We start from the raw sequence: 17,866 nt of genomic DNA, 5'->3' as shown, positions 1-17,866 counted from the left end.
TGTGGTTAAAGTTTTATAGATAAATAGATAGGTTTTCTACTTTTTAATATTTTTATCTTTCCCAACTGTAATAGTCAAAAATTGCCAAATTTTTTGTAAATAAAATTAAAAGCAAGTGGAATTATGTTCACAGGTTTGACTTATTTTTTGAATAACATTAAATCGGCTCGCTAGCAAATAATTGTACAGCTTTTTTGAATGAGATATTTTATAAGTCATTGAGTATGAAAGTTACCTCAGTCATTGGTAATATTCCATACATGTTTCTTTTTACACGTTATTTTAAAAAATTTTAAATTCTACAATATAAGTATTTTTTAAGAATAAATATACTTATCTTATATATGTTTGTCATTATAATAGATTATTTTTAAATTCATTAAAACGAGATTTTCCAATTATCTAAAAACGAACAGCTTATGACCTTAATCATCATCAAATATTTCATATATTTCGATAAATTATAAATTCCTATTTATCTTTAAATTTTGCTTGGCATTGATTATTTTATTAACAGAAATTTTTTATTAATATTCTATGTAATTTTTTTTTTTAATTAAAAAAGAATTCAGAAAATGGAGTCATTAAGCGGTCAAACGTATCAAGAGGAATTGTCTTCTATAGTAGAAGAGCCGAATTATTATAATCAACGAGGTGAATTAGCTACATTTTATTCTGGAAAGAAAATTTTCATAACAGGAGGTTTAGGATTTTTAGGAAGGCTTTTAATGGAAAAACTTTTGAGGTAAAAATGTTTCATACATTTTTTCGTTCTCGATTAAACTTATACATTCCTTACAAGATTTTAATCATAAATATTAAATTAATTTTTATACAATGTACAATAGGGTAGTCCTTATTTAAAGTATTTTTGAATCTCCATGCTCCCAGAGGTTTATATGGTTTTAAATAAATAAAAAGAATATTCCTTGAATTTAAAATCTATAACCTAATATTAACATTTGCCACACAGCAATGTAAGCTTTCTATCAAAATAGCATGGAGTTTTTGTCATTGAATGAACAGTTATTTTCTTGGTCAAAATAATTGTTAAAAAAATTGGAAATTCTGCAGAGTCTATCTACAAACAATAGCTACCCAAAAAAAATTTAACAGATTTCTAGTTATTATAATTTTATATGTATAGGGTTTTTTGTTATTATTTATTATTTTTATTAGAACATTATATGCTTCTCTTCAAAATTAATTAAAAGGTATAAATAATTATATAAAACTGTACATATTTACTTGAAAATTTAGTTTGACTAAGTAGAATAAAAAATAGAATTGAAGTGTCTAAAGCAGAGATAGCGAATCTATTCGGATACGTGGTTTAAATTCAGATAATCATCGCTTGCTGCGTTATATTCGTTGGCCAGTAATTAAGTTCGGATACATTAGGAAAATCTTATTTCCTATTAAATATATTAAAAATTTTAAATTCTACAATATAAGTATATTTTAAGAATAAATATACTTATCTTATATATATATATATATATGTGTGTTTGTCATTATAATAGATTATTTTTAAATTCATTAAAACGAAATTTTCCAATTATCTAAAAACGAACAGCTTATGACCTTACTCATCATCAAATGCATATCTTCTTCTTCTTCTTCTTCATTCTTTAGTTTAGGCAAATTGCCTGTTTCGTAACGACGTTTTTCTGCCTATTGCACTGTTAAATTATCGCACAATCGTTTTCGTGGGCGCCCCGTGCTTCTGCGGCCAACCGGTGACTTATCCCGTGCAATTCTGAAAATTCTTCCGTTGTCATTCTGTTAATGTGTTCGTTCCATTCTTTTTTTTTTCTTAGTATCCATTCGTTAATGTTCTCTACTTTGCATGTTCTTCTTATATCTTCACTTCTCTCTCGGTCCAGTAGTGTTTTTCCAACTATTCTGCGAAGAACTCTCATTTCGGTTGTCTCTAGTAACTGTTTCGTTTTCGCTGTGTCTGGTCGAGTTTCTGCGGTATATGACATAATAGGTCTTACCATTGCCTTGTAGATTCTTGCTTTGGTCTCTATGTCGATGTTTTTGTTTCGCCATATTGTGTCATTCAAACAACCCGCTATTCTGGATGCCTTCATTGTCTGTTCTCTTACCTCTGCTTCAACATCACCATATCCTGAGATTTCTATTCCTAGGAACTGAAATCTCATTTCCTGCTGAATAACCTTCCCTTCAATTTCCAGTTTGCACCTTAACGGTGTCTTTGATGATGTCATGCATTTAGTTTTCTGGGCCGATATTTTCATATTGAATGATTTGGCTATGCAGTTAAATCGGTGTAGTAGACGTTGTAGATCATCCTCATTTTCGGCCACTAATACAGCGTCATCAGCATAGCATAGGATGGTTATTTCTTCGTTGCCCATTTATATCCTTTTAGCAGTCTTACGTTTCTTATTATTTCGTCCATAATGATGTTAAAAAGCAGGGGACTTAAGGAATCCCCTTGTCCATACCACGACCTGCATCAATCGGTTCAGTCAAGGCACCATTTATCTTTGCTTGGATCTTATTGTTTCTATAGATGTCCTCTATGGTCTTGATAAGATTATTCGGAATTTGTCGGTTATAGAGGAGGTGTATAACATCCTTTAACTGCACACGGTCGAATGCCTTTTCGAATGCTTTTCAAATCAAATGCATATATTTCGATAAATTATAAACTCCTACTTATCTTTAAAATTTGCTTGGCATTGATTATTTTATTAATAGAAATTTTCTATTAATATTCTATGTAATACTTTTTTTTTTAATTAAAACAGAATTCAAATATTATAAAATAAAATTCAAAGTTATAAAAAAAATTCAATATTATAAAAAATAATTTTAAGTTAAGCAAATTCGACACGTAATTCAATTCAGGGGTCTGCGTGGGTCAGTGCACGATCCGCGGGTCATAAGTTTTCGATCCTGGTCAAAAGTCAATTACATGTATATATACGTGTAACGAGTTACGATAATAAATCAATCAATAAAATATCGATAATGAATCGATACGATTGTAAATATACAGTAACGAATATATATTCCTTTATTGTTTATCATCAATCGCTTATTGTCATTTTTTTTCTGAGTCTTTCTCCTTAACCATCATTTCTTTAGAATTCCAATTTTACACCATCGTTGATAACAATTGATAGTATAATAACTCTGTTTTCAGTCACGTACCCATAAGCACGCACTCACGCACGCACATATACAATCACACTCTTATACACTAATGCTCATACTATCGCAAAACAATAAAATATAAGAAAACATTTTGCTTAGCTTTACTTGTAAGGACATCGTCTTTAGCTATTCTAGAAATATCTATATGTGCCATTCCAACAGTAAATATTCTATGTTATCTTAATCTTAATTAATCTGTATTTACATATACATTCACATGAGACTGAAAAAACTTCTTCTGTTTACTCTTAAATTTTTTCTATTACAATGTTAGAGTTACAGCTAGTTAAAATAAATCCCCAATAAACTAATGTTTAGATGACACAATATACGCACATCTTTTATTTGTATACGTTTTTGAAAATAATCTTCATCCTCTTTAGCTAATTTATTCAAACGTTTAATAAAAAAGTCCTTTTGCATTCTACTACTTATTTATTTTGGTTCACGATAATTATTCTTTCTTTTCTCTTTGCTCTATTTTTCTCTTTCCTTCTATATGTAAACTTATAAAATGATATTTTATTTAAATAATAATCTATTTTTCGCCAAAAATTATAATTACAAATGCATTGATATTAGTAGATGTTGTCCAGAAATAACAACGATTTATTTGCTGATAAGAGCGAAAAAACAGAAGGATTCGCAGACTCGATTCAAAGAGTATTTTAATGATGTTGTAAGTAAAGTTACGTAATTTGTATTAATTATTATGTCAATAAAAAATATCACTAATATTACCGTATATTAAACTAAGTTTAGAAGAAAAGTTGGATGGGTTAAAAAAAAAGAAAGATCCGAATAATAATAAAAAAATCATTAGGTTCCCTTTTAGTAAATAACTGTCAAATAAAATAAATAAATGTGTTAAAAACACTAATATCAAACTAGCTTTTTATAACATAGTTAAAGAAAATTCTATTTACACAAAATTAAAAAACAAGGTTGATAAACTAGATCAATTGAACTTATTGTACAAAATACCATGTAAATATGATAGGTGTTATATAAGACAAACAAAAGAGAAACTCAAAAAAAGATTAGACCAGCATAGGAATGACTGTGAACCTACTAATGCACAAAAAAATAATACCAACTCGTTAGCTGAACATCATTTTAAAACAGGATACAAATTTAAGTTTGACAAAGCAACTATTCTAGATATATAAGACAATTGGTACAAAAGAAATATAAGTGAAATGTACAACATAAAAAATAATACAATAAATTACAGAACTGACACAAATAATTTAAACAGCATTTACAATGGGATTTTAAAATTAATTTATTATAATAAGACATAGCAATGGAAGGCACCATAATATTCAGGATGCCTAGAATATTAAACAAAAATCTAGATTGAATCAGTATTGTTGGATTATGTGTTTAAACGTAACTGTTTTAGGATAACAATTTGTAAATGTTAAGTATTGTTAGTTTATGAGAATGTATGTCTTAGAAATATATAAAGACTCGTGAACAAAAACGATGGAAATAATATTAAATACCTTTCTTTTTAATTTTTAATTTTATATAATATGTATATTTCAAGATAAGTCATAATAAAATTTCAGTTGCTAATGAAGTTCCAATAAAAAGGACGAAACGTTCAACAATATCGAATTAAACGTTCAAAAAGATTTTTTTATCCGTCCAACTTTCCTACGACATTTAGTTATATAATTTTATTTTCTGGACTAATAAAAACTAATTACCGTATATATTTAAATTTTCAGATTTTTGATAGATTGAAGAGAGAACAAAAAGATGTCGAAAAAAAAATTATTCTGATAGAAGGTGACATGAGTCAATTGAATTTAGGATTGTCAGAGAAAGACCGCGAACGCATTAAAAATACCGATTTTATTTTCCATAGTGCAGCATCCGTGCGTTTTAATGATAATATTCGTTTTATAGTTAATACGAATATTAGAGGAACAAGGGATCTTCTCTTGCTTGCACAGGAGATGACAAGTTTGAAGGTACTGTTTTCTAATTAAACCATCTATATAAAATCACGTTCGTTTAAGCGTTATTCCCTAAGTGATCCTTTTACTTAGACATTGAAATTACTTAAATATAAATTGGTCTAATATATCAATAAATTTTTTCTTTAGGCCTTTGTTTATATATCAACGGCATATTCGCAGTGTGTATATAGTAAAATCGAAGAAAAATTCTATATGCCACCTATAAAGACAGAAGACATAATTAAATTGACAGAGATTTTGAGCGAAGATCAATTAGATTTAATTACCCCAAAGTAATAAAACAAGAAGACTATTGCTTTTTTTTAGAACTTAGTCGATTAGCAAATTCGTTAATTTTACAGGTTGCTTGGTAATTGGCCAAACACCTACGCATATTCAAAGGCAATCTGTGAAGATACTATACGGCAATATTCTAATGGAATTCCTACTTGCATCGTTCGGCCATCCATTGTTATCTCAACGGAAAAGGAACCAATCGCCGGTTGGATAAACAATATGAATGGACTAACAGGTGTTGTTTTTGGTGGTTTTACTGGTGTTCTTCACACGTTATATTGTAATGAAAACTTTATTTGCGATATAATTCCTGCCGACTATGTTGTCAACAACATTATTGCTGCCGCATGGGACGTTGCACAAGAACGGTCATTTTTTACTTCTTTTTTGAATAATCTCTAAAATGAATTTTAAGTTCAACTTTTGAAATAACGTTTACAAATAATAAGAAAAAGCTATTATTGTAGGTCCATACCACAGATTATTAATCTCTCCAACAGTAACAATAAATATTTGCCCGTTAACGAAGAGATTCCAATTTATAATGTTGTTTCTTCAGTTCAAAAACCAATTACTTGGGGTATTATAGAAAATTATTTGCAAGATCATGGGCTTAATTATCCATCGAAAAAAGTGTTATGGTATTACACCCTATGGTTTAACCATAACTATTCTTTCCATATTTTTTTGACAATTTTTTTGCACTGGATACCAGCAATTATAATGGACTCGTTAGCTTATCTTAGTGGAAGAAAGCCAAGGTAATATCTGATATTATTTAAGATTAACAAGAAACTTATTATTCGTCGAAAAAAAAGAGCATTAATAAATTTATTGTACATTTGTTCAGATTGCTTAAAATCTACAGGAATATAGAAAAGTTTAAATATGTAATCAATTTCTTTACATTTAACGAATGGGAATTTACGAACGATAAAGTTTTGAAATTATGGGACAAGTTATCTGTAGTCGATAAACATAACTTCTTTTTTAATGTTTCTGATATTGATTGGGATTGTTTTTCTGATACTTACATAAAGGGACTTCGAGTATTTTTACTTAATGACCCAATGGAGACGGTTGAAGAATCAAAACCATTTTATAGAAGGTAACTTTTTGAAAATCTATTGTTTATAACAAATATTATTTATCCCTATTTAATATTTAATCATTTTTCTTATTATTTACAGACTGAAAATAGCTCATAATACGATGAAATGGTTGCTTTGTGCCTTGATTCTTTGGATCTTTTATTCGTTATTAAATTCACTTTTTTCTTCAGTATTTTCTTTCTAACAATCTGTGAAAAACAAAAATAAAGAGATCCTTTCATAATTCATTCTTTTAGATAGAATAAGGTAATTTTTGCTCATAGCATTAGTAGTTTTCCCTATACCTTAAACATTTTTTTGCAATCAGACGTGTTAACTCTTTGTACGTACGAAAAGATATCTCCAATTTAAATATTATAGCAAGTATCTAAACATTTTAATTACAGTTAAATATTTATAATGGCTGATTTATTAAATTAAACTAAAAATATTGATAGTGAATTAGCAATCAAATATGACAAATAAATGATGTTAGACAAATCAAAATATTTTAATCAACTTTGTATATAAATTTGTGTACTAATAGTACAAATATATTTAGGTTTAATATACTATATAATAGAAATTTACAATGCCTATTACGTAGAAGAGGGTAAAAATTATCGAAATCTAGCTAATAAAAAGCTAAAAGATTCAGAGCCTACAGTGCAAAGGAGACAAAGTTTTGACATGTTTTTCGAAAGGTTAAAATATGTTCATACTTACAAGGAATAAAGGAAGTAATACTTATATACAATTAAAATGTACTTTGTCTACTACGAATAAGACGACTGAAAACTTTGCATATTTTTCCTAGTAAATAGCGCAACATGTTTATCCGGTTAATAATATTTAAATTAGTAATAAACGTCAGTAAGAAGTAATGAAAGATTTTATAAACTTATTTTTTATTTATTCAATGTGAAAAAACGATCTTAACCATTGACATATTTAGACTTCTATTAAAAATTGAAAAAAAAAACGATAAAACTTTGTTTCGAGCGTTATGATTAAATTCCTTTTTATAGTATATATAGTTATAGGTAATCTATTGATACATTATGTATTTATTATTTTATCGTCTTTTATATTAGTCTAGATGTATATTAACATGCGGGATTATTGGAGTAATTTGAGATGTTATCTCGGAGGTTATTGAAGTTATATTTTGTTTTGTTACGTTAAAGAAGTATAACTTCTGACGTGCGTACATAAGAACACACATGTGCTTTTATTGATGTTACAACAGAAATAAAAACTTTCACAAATATGCCATTTCTATTACCAGAGATAGTGTCGGATTCAGACCGTCCGAGATTCTGTCCCATGTCAGGAGAAGCCTAATGAAACCGGTCCAAGTACGGGCAACCTGTCGACTAATAAGCCTCCTATTTATCATTACAACATACTACAGGCGAGAGTGGTAAAATACTTCTGCACTTACTTGAAATCTACATCGCAGTGCTTTATTTGAAAGTAGGATGAGGATGAAGATGCGAGAAAAACCCCGCTTCGTTGTCCAGCGTGTGCAATAGATAGAAAAAACTAATAATTTAGAAAACAATAATAAAACCAATTAGGACCTATACAATACCGCTATAGGGTATAGCAGCGAAAAGTCACATTGCCAAGCTCGAGGCTAATCAATCCATAAACCCCCTACGCACAATTGTGAATGCTCCATGGTACGTCCGTAACGAAGAGATAAGGAAGCACCTATATATTTCTTCGATATAGGAAGAAATAAACAAGAGAACTTGCAAATATAAAAGAAGAATTGATACACACATAAACCTGCTAGACAACGATAACTAAAACAAATATGGGTCATTTCACCAAATAAGTACATTTTTACGGGGCGACCCTCGCGGATTAGGTTTAAAATTTGTGGATGTGTTCTCTATAATAAGAAAAAAATTTCCTACAAGTTTCAGCCCTTAATATGCAGCGGTTTTGGAGTTATGATTTTTTGAAATTTTGAAGAAAAATTTTTTTTAACTTTTTTATTAATTTTTCTGATGAGGAATACTTGTTTATTAAAATCCACGGAAAATCGTATCTTGTGGGAAAAATTCTCAGCTTTTGAATGAAAATATCCATTTTATCATAAACACATCAGAAGACCCTTTAAAATCCAATTAAAGTGGAAAAATTGATTTTTCTCGATGTGCGGCGCAAGGTACTTCGAATTTGACTTTTTTTCTGAAAGATCAGAGTTTTTGACACAAAATATATGGTTTTCACGATGTGCATATTTTTTGTTCAATCACAGTTAAATTAAACGTTAAATCCGCTAAGTGTTATACGATTATTCGGGATAGTAAAATAATTTTCTGTTAAATATTTAAAAATTTCAAACTGCTCGCTAAAAAATTGAGCTTATACGATGCAGATGGCGCTCACAACTCTCTCTATTTATTTTTTTCTTGTGAATATTTGTTGTTGACTAATGTCTTTCTGTGGTTGCTTGACAGCTTGAAGTTAACACAAGTATAATTGCTTGAGTTTATAATTATCATTGGACTTCTTTGATTTTTGATCACAATGAGTAAGCGTATAAGATTTAAAAGCAATTTAAAAACAAAAAAGCATTTAGTAATTTATGTTATCATTATGCTGACTTTAGAATCATCGCTGAGTGGCATTTTTTTGCGACTGTCCATGGCAAAGGACCATGCGACGGGCTTGCAGGTTCAGTAAAACGACATGCTGCTAGAGCTTCATTACAAATGGAAAATAAAAAACATATACTGATACAACAAGATTTGCATTCCTGGGCAATCAAGAATTTTACAGGCGTTGATTTTACTTTCATAACGAATGATGATTATTTAGACAAAAAAATGTGTTAGACGTACGATATTCTTCATCAAAAACGGTAAAGGGTACACAGACATTGCACACTTTTTTATCGATAAATGATAAAATTGGATATACTTTTATTAAAACTGTATCAACATCTGAAAAAAGTTCAAAAATAAAAGTATTTTAATTATATAGATTTTACGTTTAATTTAATTGTGATTAAAAATTTGTGTTTACGTTTAATTTAATTGTGATTAAACATAATTTGTGTAAAAAACTCTGGTCTTTCGGAAAAAAAATCAAATTCGAAGTACCTTGCGCCGCACATCGAGAAAAATCAATTTTTCCATTTTAATTGGATTTTAAAGGGTCTTCTGATGTGTTTATGATAAAATGGATATTTTCATTCAAAAGCTGAGAATTTTTCCCACAAGATACGATTTTCCGTGGATTTTAATAAAAAAGTATTCCTCATCAGAAAAATTAATAAAAAAGTTAAAAAAAATTTTTTTTCAAAATTTCAAAAAATCATAACTCCAAAACCGCTGCATATTAAAGGCTGAAACTTGTAGGAAATTTTTTTCTTATTATAAAGAACACCTCCACAAATTTTAAACCTAATCCGCGAGGGTCGCCCCGTAAAAATGTACTTATTTGGTGGAATGACCCATAAATAATAATCACTTTCACTTTTTTTAAATTTTAATTTTTTAATATAATCATCGAAACATTCATACCAAGCTCTCTGGCTTTCTCGCAAACCATACAATGATTTTTTTAATTTACAAACTTTATCTGTTTCGTCCTCATAGCATTTCGGTTGTTTTACATATTTCTAACTATACATAACCATTTAGAAAAGCTGTTTTTACATTCATTTGCATAAAATTAAGTCATTTTGGCAACATTAAAATAATAATAATTTCTAGGTCTGTATTCTAGATATTGGTGAATCTTCTAATCCTAATAATATCTTCTAATACCTTACTTTGTTGAAAATCTCTCACTAAAATTGTTGCTTTCTCACTATTATCAGATTTATTAGTGTATACCCATTTAAAATCTAATATTTTTTTATCTTTATATCCTTTAACAAATTTTCACGTTTTGTTCTTCATCAAACAATTTATTTCTTTATTCATAGCTTCTTCCCATAAATGACTTTTATTACAATTTATTGCTTCTTTATAAGTAAAAGGGCTATCAGCGCTCGCAATATTAACATAAATATAATTTGAACTCAAAAGATTTACATTATATCTATCAGGTTTCTTTCATTCTCGCCTGGAACTTCTTGGAAATTCTCTTCCAACATCATCAGAATTTTCATTTACCTCTACTTTTCCATTACTTTCGTTCGATAAAGAATTTTCATCATTTTCAATATTTTCATCGTTGTCATCATCACTATTTTCGTCACAACAGAAACCAATTAAGGTTTTATCACTTTCAATTATATAAACATGTCTATTTCCTACTTTTTTATTATTTGTTAAAACTCTGTATCCTACACGATCATATCCTGATGAAATATATACGTCAGCTTTTCTATCCCATTTCGAATTTCTTTTTATTTCTTGTACTCTTACAGAGTACCAGTTTTTTTCTATTCAAGATTCATCGAAAATATATAATAGGCATAACAATTTATTTCCAGTAGCCTACAAAGAGCATGGTTTATATAAAATGACTAGTTTTATTGACAGGAAAGATTGTTATATTGTAGTGAAAGAAACAGTAGAGGAAAAAGAAAGAAAGATAAACAGAAAGAGAAAAAGAAAACAGAAGAGAAAAAGAAGAAGAAGAACGCAGAAAGAAAGATTTCATAGAATGTTATGCCATGTCAATTTCAAATATTTGGAATATATGTATAAAAAAAAAACTGGTGATTTTACTTATGTATAGTTATACTTATGTATACTTATTTCTATAGGTACATTAGGTATAAATTGTATTAGAATATCCTTATGTTTATTAGACGGCTCTTTTAAATCCTTTTGAAACAACAATCTGTCACAAACTGAGCATGGATGTCCTAATGAATTGCCCAAGAATTTTATTTTAAATTGCTTATGAGCTTGTTTAAATTGATGATAATTGCTATATGGTAAAGAAGGATCTAAATCCATATCAATTTGCTCGCCAGTGGAATGATTAATTACTAACTGGTTTGAAGAGTTAGAATAAATAGATTCGTCTGATTGAGGTAATTCCTGATCCCTGATTGTGTCTTGGTTTAACAAATTGCGTTCTTCATTCGGTACAATGTCTTGATTAGACAATACGTGTATAATCGAAGCATCAGCTAAATATTGATTATTTCGTGCTCGAGATCGTAAACTTTGCTCCATGTTTGTTGATGTAATGTTTTTTGATGTTATACGTTGATGACACGGCATAGAAGAATTGTCCATATGCACATCAGCTTGCACAATAATATAGTTGTGATTGTTATCTTTTGCAGTATACAACGATGCATCTTGAAGAAGTAAAAGTAAAAAATAAAGACCAAATCCCAATTGTATCAAAAGAAGTATAAATTCAAAAATAATAATTAGCAGTACTATTAGTTATTGCTGTGAATTTTAAATTATATAAATTTGTACCGGTAATCATAGGCTGAGCCGATGGTTCAGAAGTCACTAATAAATTCGAAGTCGATGGAGCGCATAAAGTTCCATTCGCAGACAATTGGTTTTCTTGAAGAAATAAATGTCAAATAAATGTCAAAAAATAAAATAAATGTAATAACTTAAAATAACTTCAAATAACTTTAAAACATAAAGATCAAACAAAAAGAAAAAATAATTAGCTATAATATTAGTTATTGCTGAGACATTTAAATTATTTAAATTTGTACCAGTAATCACAGGCTTAGCCGATGGTTCGCAAAGTAAATTAGAAGTTGACGGAGTACATAAAATTTCATTCGCAGGCAATTCATTTGCTTTTTGAATCATTTTTCTTCGCAGCCAATGAACCCTACAACGTTTTGCATTAGCGCGCATTATGTTTTCCTTATTTTCCTCATTATTTTCCTTATTTTCCTGATTCCTTCTCCTACGAAGACGATAATCTCTACATTTCTCTGCATTAGTTTTAAGCATATTGAAAACTTAAAAAGAAATTGAAATGTATACTTATCCTTGTCAATAAGAAAGCTGCAAGAGATTATAGTTTAATAATAAATTCAAAATTAAAATAATTAAAATAATTAAAATAATTAAAATAATTAAAATAAAATAAATAAATTTTCAACAATAATTAATAACAAATAATAAAATTTAAACTATAGATAAATGTGAACGCTTAGTCTTAATTTTTGTATTGTTGGTAAGGAGAATAGTTGGAGATCTACGTCCGATCGGCACTATTGTTTTATTAATTTAAATCGCAACGTGTCCAGCAACTTTCTGTACGATTTTCTAGCCAATCTTTAGTGAATCTGAAAACTTAAGCCACACAACATTTACTTCTCCATCTTCATTGTATTCAATATGAAATAACTACAATTTTCCCGAATGCCAATATATACTCTACATTTGTAAATAAAATAAAATATAACTGCAATAAAAACTTTAATAAAATAAAGATAATAAATATAATTTAAATAAAATACAATTATTAACAAAATTAATAAAATAAAACAACAAATAAGAAAAAGAAAAACTCTTGGTTAAGTAAATACAAAGTTTAATACTATATTGGCTCGTCAGACAAAAAGCCTTGTAGCTTAAAATCTCTGGTTGATAAATTAAACATAATAAGGAATTGCGGTTTTAACAAAAAATTAAACACGTATCTCATTTCTTGCTCGCTTCGCTAGTATACGGATTCAACAAAAAGGTTCACCTCGTTTATGGAAATATAAGGAATACTTATACTTTTCTTATTTCGTTCTAGCTTAAATCACTTTGTTCGTCGCTTTCTTTGTAAATTCTTCGCTGCTCATCTAAGACGTATCGTCGTAGACGTCCAGTGGAAGAATAGGACGAGTGCTTTGTTTAATAGGCCCAGCAGGGCGCGTGCTTAGCAACGGTTTAAAAAGTGGGGAAGGACGATAAGAAAATTTCGTTATTTTCAATATTTTCGAAATGATTGAGCCGCATATTTCGAATATAAGCAAAGAATCTATAATCTTTATAAATGGTACATAAATCGTTATTACGTTGAGTGTGTTGATGCGACCGATGCCTTAATCGGTACTCCAGTGGATAGTAGTGAATCGAAAAATGCCCTTACGAGTGATATCGAAATTCCTTATTAATGGGAAGGAGGATAGGAAAATAAAGAACACAATAACAACTTTATTTGAGCCCAATCAGTACTAAAAAGTACGCTTTATTTGGCTAGTCAGGGAAAAGCCTTTCGGCATAAAAACCCTGGTTGAAAACGATGAAGAAGAATCCACAAATCCGGATAATTCTGGCCAAGTGCAGGACCCCGCCTTTGTCCCTTGTCGCTGGCCGAACTTAGATGATATGGTATTACGCAATACAAAGAATTCTCCTTGAAGTAGTTCTCGCAAGTCTCAGCTAGATGAATTTCGAGCGATGAATCCAGAGTGACAACAGGCGCAAAAACGCGCTGGCTTTTATACCAAAAGGCGATGCAATGCTTCACCAATCACCGAAAAGTCCGAGCATAACGCGGCTGTCGATACATATGATTGGCGTAATAAATGTAGTGGGAGAACGCGAGCTAGAATAAAGAAAGAGCCCTTGCAGGCATCTTAGCGCTACCGTGGTTACCACTAAAAACAACGATATTGCTTTGTTGCACGCGTCTAACGCTTTGGCAGGGCCGTACGCGCCTAGGTGCTTCGCCCTACTCACTCGTTGCGCGGGATACGCAACATACCCCCCCATCCCTTGAACGGGCACCGTTCAAAATTTAAAAACCAAAATGCGCACACTTAAATACAAATTATAAACTATATATACATACTGTTAACCGCATATTACAATACATATTCAGTAATTAACGCGACTGAATTACAAAAAAGAAAAATTTTTTTTTTTTTTTTTTTTTTATAAATCGCTTGGCAAAGGAGAAAGACGTTTAATACCGCGCTTTACAAGACCGTTGGCAGTTTTTACGCTCGCCACGCGTGCTATACCGTCGGCTCCTTTATGTACTTCCGCGATACGTCCACATGACCATTTGAGTGGAGGGGAATTATCTTCTCGCAAGATGACTAGTGTACCCGGACTTATTTTGTCTGCTGTGCCTCTGTGCCATTTTTTACGGACCGTCTGCTCGTTCAAATATTCCTTATTCCATCGGTTCCAAAAATGCTGTCTCATCTGCTGTACGTGCTGCCATTGGGACAGGCGCCCGGATGGTATATCCCTGTATTCGTCCTCTGGCAAACTCGTAAACGAATTTCCAATTAGAAAATGCCCAGGTGTAAGAGCGCGCAAATCATTCGGGTCATTAGACAGAGGCGTGATAGGACGCGAGTTAAGAATCGCCTCTATCTCGAGGACGTATGTTAATAATGCCTCGTAAGATAGCAATGTCTCGCCTATAATTCGAACTAAATGATATTTAAATGATTTTACGGCCGCCTCCCATAGACCTCCAAAATGGGGGGAACGGGGTGGGATGAAATGCCACTTGATTCCTTCATTTACCAAACTTCGCGAGACGCGCGCTTCTAGTTCGTTCGCCGCACCTACGAAATTAGTCGCGTTGTCGGAATATATGTCCGAACATTTTCCACGGCGTGCCATAAATCTACGCAAAGCTGCTAAAAATGCTTCAGTCGTTAGATCATTCACGAGTTCTAAATGAACGGCCTTGGTGCTAAAGCAGACGAATACCGTCACATATATTTTCGCGCGACCACGGTTCCGGTGTTGCTTTTCCTTGATGAATAACGGACCGCAGAAATCTACGCCGGTGTGGATAAACGGACGATTCGGTAGAAGACGACTGGCAGGTAGATCACTCATAGGATATTGCGGCGTAGCGGGTTTTAAACGTCGACAAGTAATGCATTTATATATTACGCGCTTAACGCTACTTCGCCCATTTATTGGCCAAAACGATTCGCGAAGTGCGTTCAAAGTGGCTTGCGTACCACCGTGCCCTATTTGATGGTGCTTTTCGCGTATTATTGCGTTTGTAATTGTATGGTCTTTCGGCAATAATGCGGGATGCCTTTGCTCGTATGGCAAGTTGCTCCTTGCCAATCTACCTCCAACTCTTAATATTCCTAAATTGTCTACAAACGGGCTAAGTACGGAGAATGATGCGCAAACCTCTTTACCGGACTTGATTAATTTGATGATCTCGGGAAATGCTTCTTCCTGTATCAATCTAATCGCGATTATTTCTGCGCCTTTCAATTCGTCCACGGTTAACTCACCCATTATTCTTTTCTCTTTTAAATTGCGCGAGTTACGTGCGAATCTAACGCAATACGCGATAATGCGCTTTAACCCTTTAACTTACAAAGACGCCTCAGAGGCGTCGCAAGGTTTTGGGGCCAAAAACGAATAAGACGCCTCAGAGGCGTCGTAATTCTACCGGGCGAAAAAAACAAAACATTTCAGAATATTGTTTGGGCGGCCGTTCCAAATATGAATGTAAGAATATTTTTCGTAACTCTAGTTTTACACTTTCTTACTCTGATATTCTTTCTCTCTACCTTGATTCTTTTCCCTCTTCACCCTTATACTCTGTTACTGTGTAATAAAGGTAAAAAATTTTTATTTGCAGCTTACATGAAGTGAAGAATATTTGTCGGATCGATTTGAAATTTTCAGAGAATATACTTAAATATATGTACATTCCGAAAATGAAAAAAACAAAAATCGATTTTTTTTAAATTCTAACTGCGTATAATCCCTTAAAATAAAAATGTTATTAATAATGGATTATTCAATTTGCAACAATAAGTCTTTTTTTGTTTAATAACCAACTAACCGTAATTATTTATCAAACATCTTGCGAAGTTAATTGTACCGCGCACGTGTATATACAAATCATAGGAAGTTTGAGATTAGTACAGTTTCGAGCGCTGAGCCAAGCTTGTGTTTATGTCGCTGCGCGCGACCGACTGGTGTCGCTTTAGGCCCGCACAGTTGGAAATTCGATCGTAAGGGAAAGGGTTAATTTGACGAACGAGGAGTACCGTCTAAATAGTTCGAACGGAGTAGCTACCTTTGCGTGAGTTACAATCCTTTTCTTTTCCGGGATTTCGATTGGTTCTAATCTACTATGCGGCCAATTTGATTCCGGCTGGATAAGCCATACAGGACCGGACTTCCAGAGCTTACTTTCACGGAGTTCGGCAGGTGTAACGCCGCGAGAAATTAAATCCGCGGGGTTATGTTCGGACGATACATGACGCCACAGCTCGCGAGCTGTGCTCTCTTGAATTTCAGCTACGCGATGTGCTACGTAGGTTTTTAACGTGTGAGGCGGAGTGTTGAGCCAATGCAAAACTACCGTAGAGTCCGCCCAAAATATTGTACGGCAGAAATCATTTCTATGCAAAGCGTTTTTAGTGGCCTTAAAGAGACGCGAGAGTATTAAGGCGCCGCAAAGTTCTAGTCGCGGAAGCGATTGCGTTTTAAGCGGCGCTACCTTGGATTTGGCGCAGACTAATCGTTAAGTGGGATTTTTTCCTAACGTTTTAACATAAATGCACGCGCCGTAAGCCCTTTCGCTCGCGTCACAAAAACCATGCATTTCCATTTCTTCTCCATCACCTGCTACGTTGCGCGCGAACCTTATCTCCTCGAGCGTGTGGAGATTTTGGCGGAACTCCTGCCATATTTTATATATATCGGCAGGGACATCTTCGTCCCATGTTGATTTTAATTGCCATAGCCGTTGCATCATCATTTTCGCGTTGATTACTACCGGTCCTAATAAACCTAGCGGGTCGAATAACTGAGAAATTTCGGACAATATAACACGCTTAGTAACCTTCGATGGATCAGCTGCTCGCTTTACCGTATAGCCTATGTTGTCTTCGGCCGCGTTCCAATTAACACCTAATGTTTTTATCGTTCCTGACGAATCTAAATTTATGATGTTATTATCTGCGGTATCTAAGTCCTTTAGAATCTCGGCGCAATTTGACGCCCATTGCCGCAAATGCATGCCTGTCCCTGCGGTTATACTTATTAACTCGTCGCGGACTTGCTTCGCTTCCCTAACCGTACGCGCTCCGGTTAACAAGTCGTCTACATAGAAATCTTCTTTAAGCGCGATGGCAGCTCTCGGGAATCTGTTAAATTCGTCGCTCGCGAGTTGATGTAACGTACGCGTTGCTAAAAACGACGCGGAGGCAGTTCCATAGGTTACTGTATTTAATCTATATGTTTTCACGGGATCACTTTCCTGTCGACGCCACAGTATAGTTTGATATTTGCGATCGCGCGGATCAATTATTATCTGCCGATACATCTTCGCGATGTCCGCGGTAATAGCAATAGCATGTGATCTAAATCTTACTAAAAGTGCAAATAGATCCTCCTGTATGGTTGGGCCAACCAT

The 17,866-nt window shown here is 32.3% G+C and overlaps 2 protein-coding genes across 2 annotated transcripts; one reads left to right on the top strand and one right to left on the bottom strand.

The window, feature by feature from the left end:
* The first annotated feature begins 575 nt into the window (after nt 1–575).
* On the top strand, nt 576–9,399 carry LOC122525855 (fatty acyl-CoA reductase wat-like). The gene is made up of 10 exons (XM_043648840.1): nt 576–745; nt 3,775–3,868; nt 4,926–5,171; nt 5,307–5,452; nt 5,522–5,824; nt 5,924–6,217; nt 6,307–6,564; nt 6,647–6,684; nt 7,110–7,251; nt 9,174–9,399. Exons 1-10 carry the CDS (start codon nt 576–578, stop codon nt 9,397–9,399), a joined length of 1,917 nt encoding a protein of 638 aa, XP_043504775.1.
* Nucleotides 9,400–10,626: 1,227 nt separating this feature from the next.
* LOC122525854 lies at nt 10,627–17,866 on the bottom strand. The gene is made up of 6 exons (XM_043648839.1): nt 17,047–17,866; nt 16,523–16,965; nt 15,812–15,882; nt 14,421–15,769; nt 11,264–11,387; nt 10,627–10,759 (listed from the first exon to the last, which is right to left on the bottom strand). The coding sequence occupies exons 1-6, from the start codon at nt 17,864–17,866 to the stop codon at nt 10,627–10,629; spliced, it is 2,940 nt and encodes a 979-aa protein (XP_043504774.1).

Source organism: Polistes fuscatus, unplaced genomic scaffold (genome assembly GCF_010416935.1).
Source record: "Polistes fuscatus isolate 324 unplaced genomic scaffold, CU_Pfus_HIC Scaffold96, whole genome shotgun sequence".
NCBI classification, from domain to species: Eukaryota; Metazoa; Arthropoda; class Insecta; order Hymenoptera; family Vespidae; genus Polistes; species Polistes fuscatus.
The sequence above is the reverse complement of the archived record's forward strand: the minus strand, read 5'-3'. Positions and strand labels throughout refer to the sequence as shown.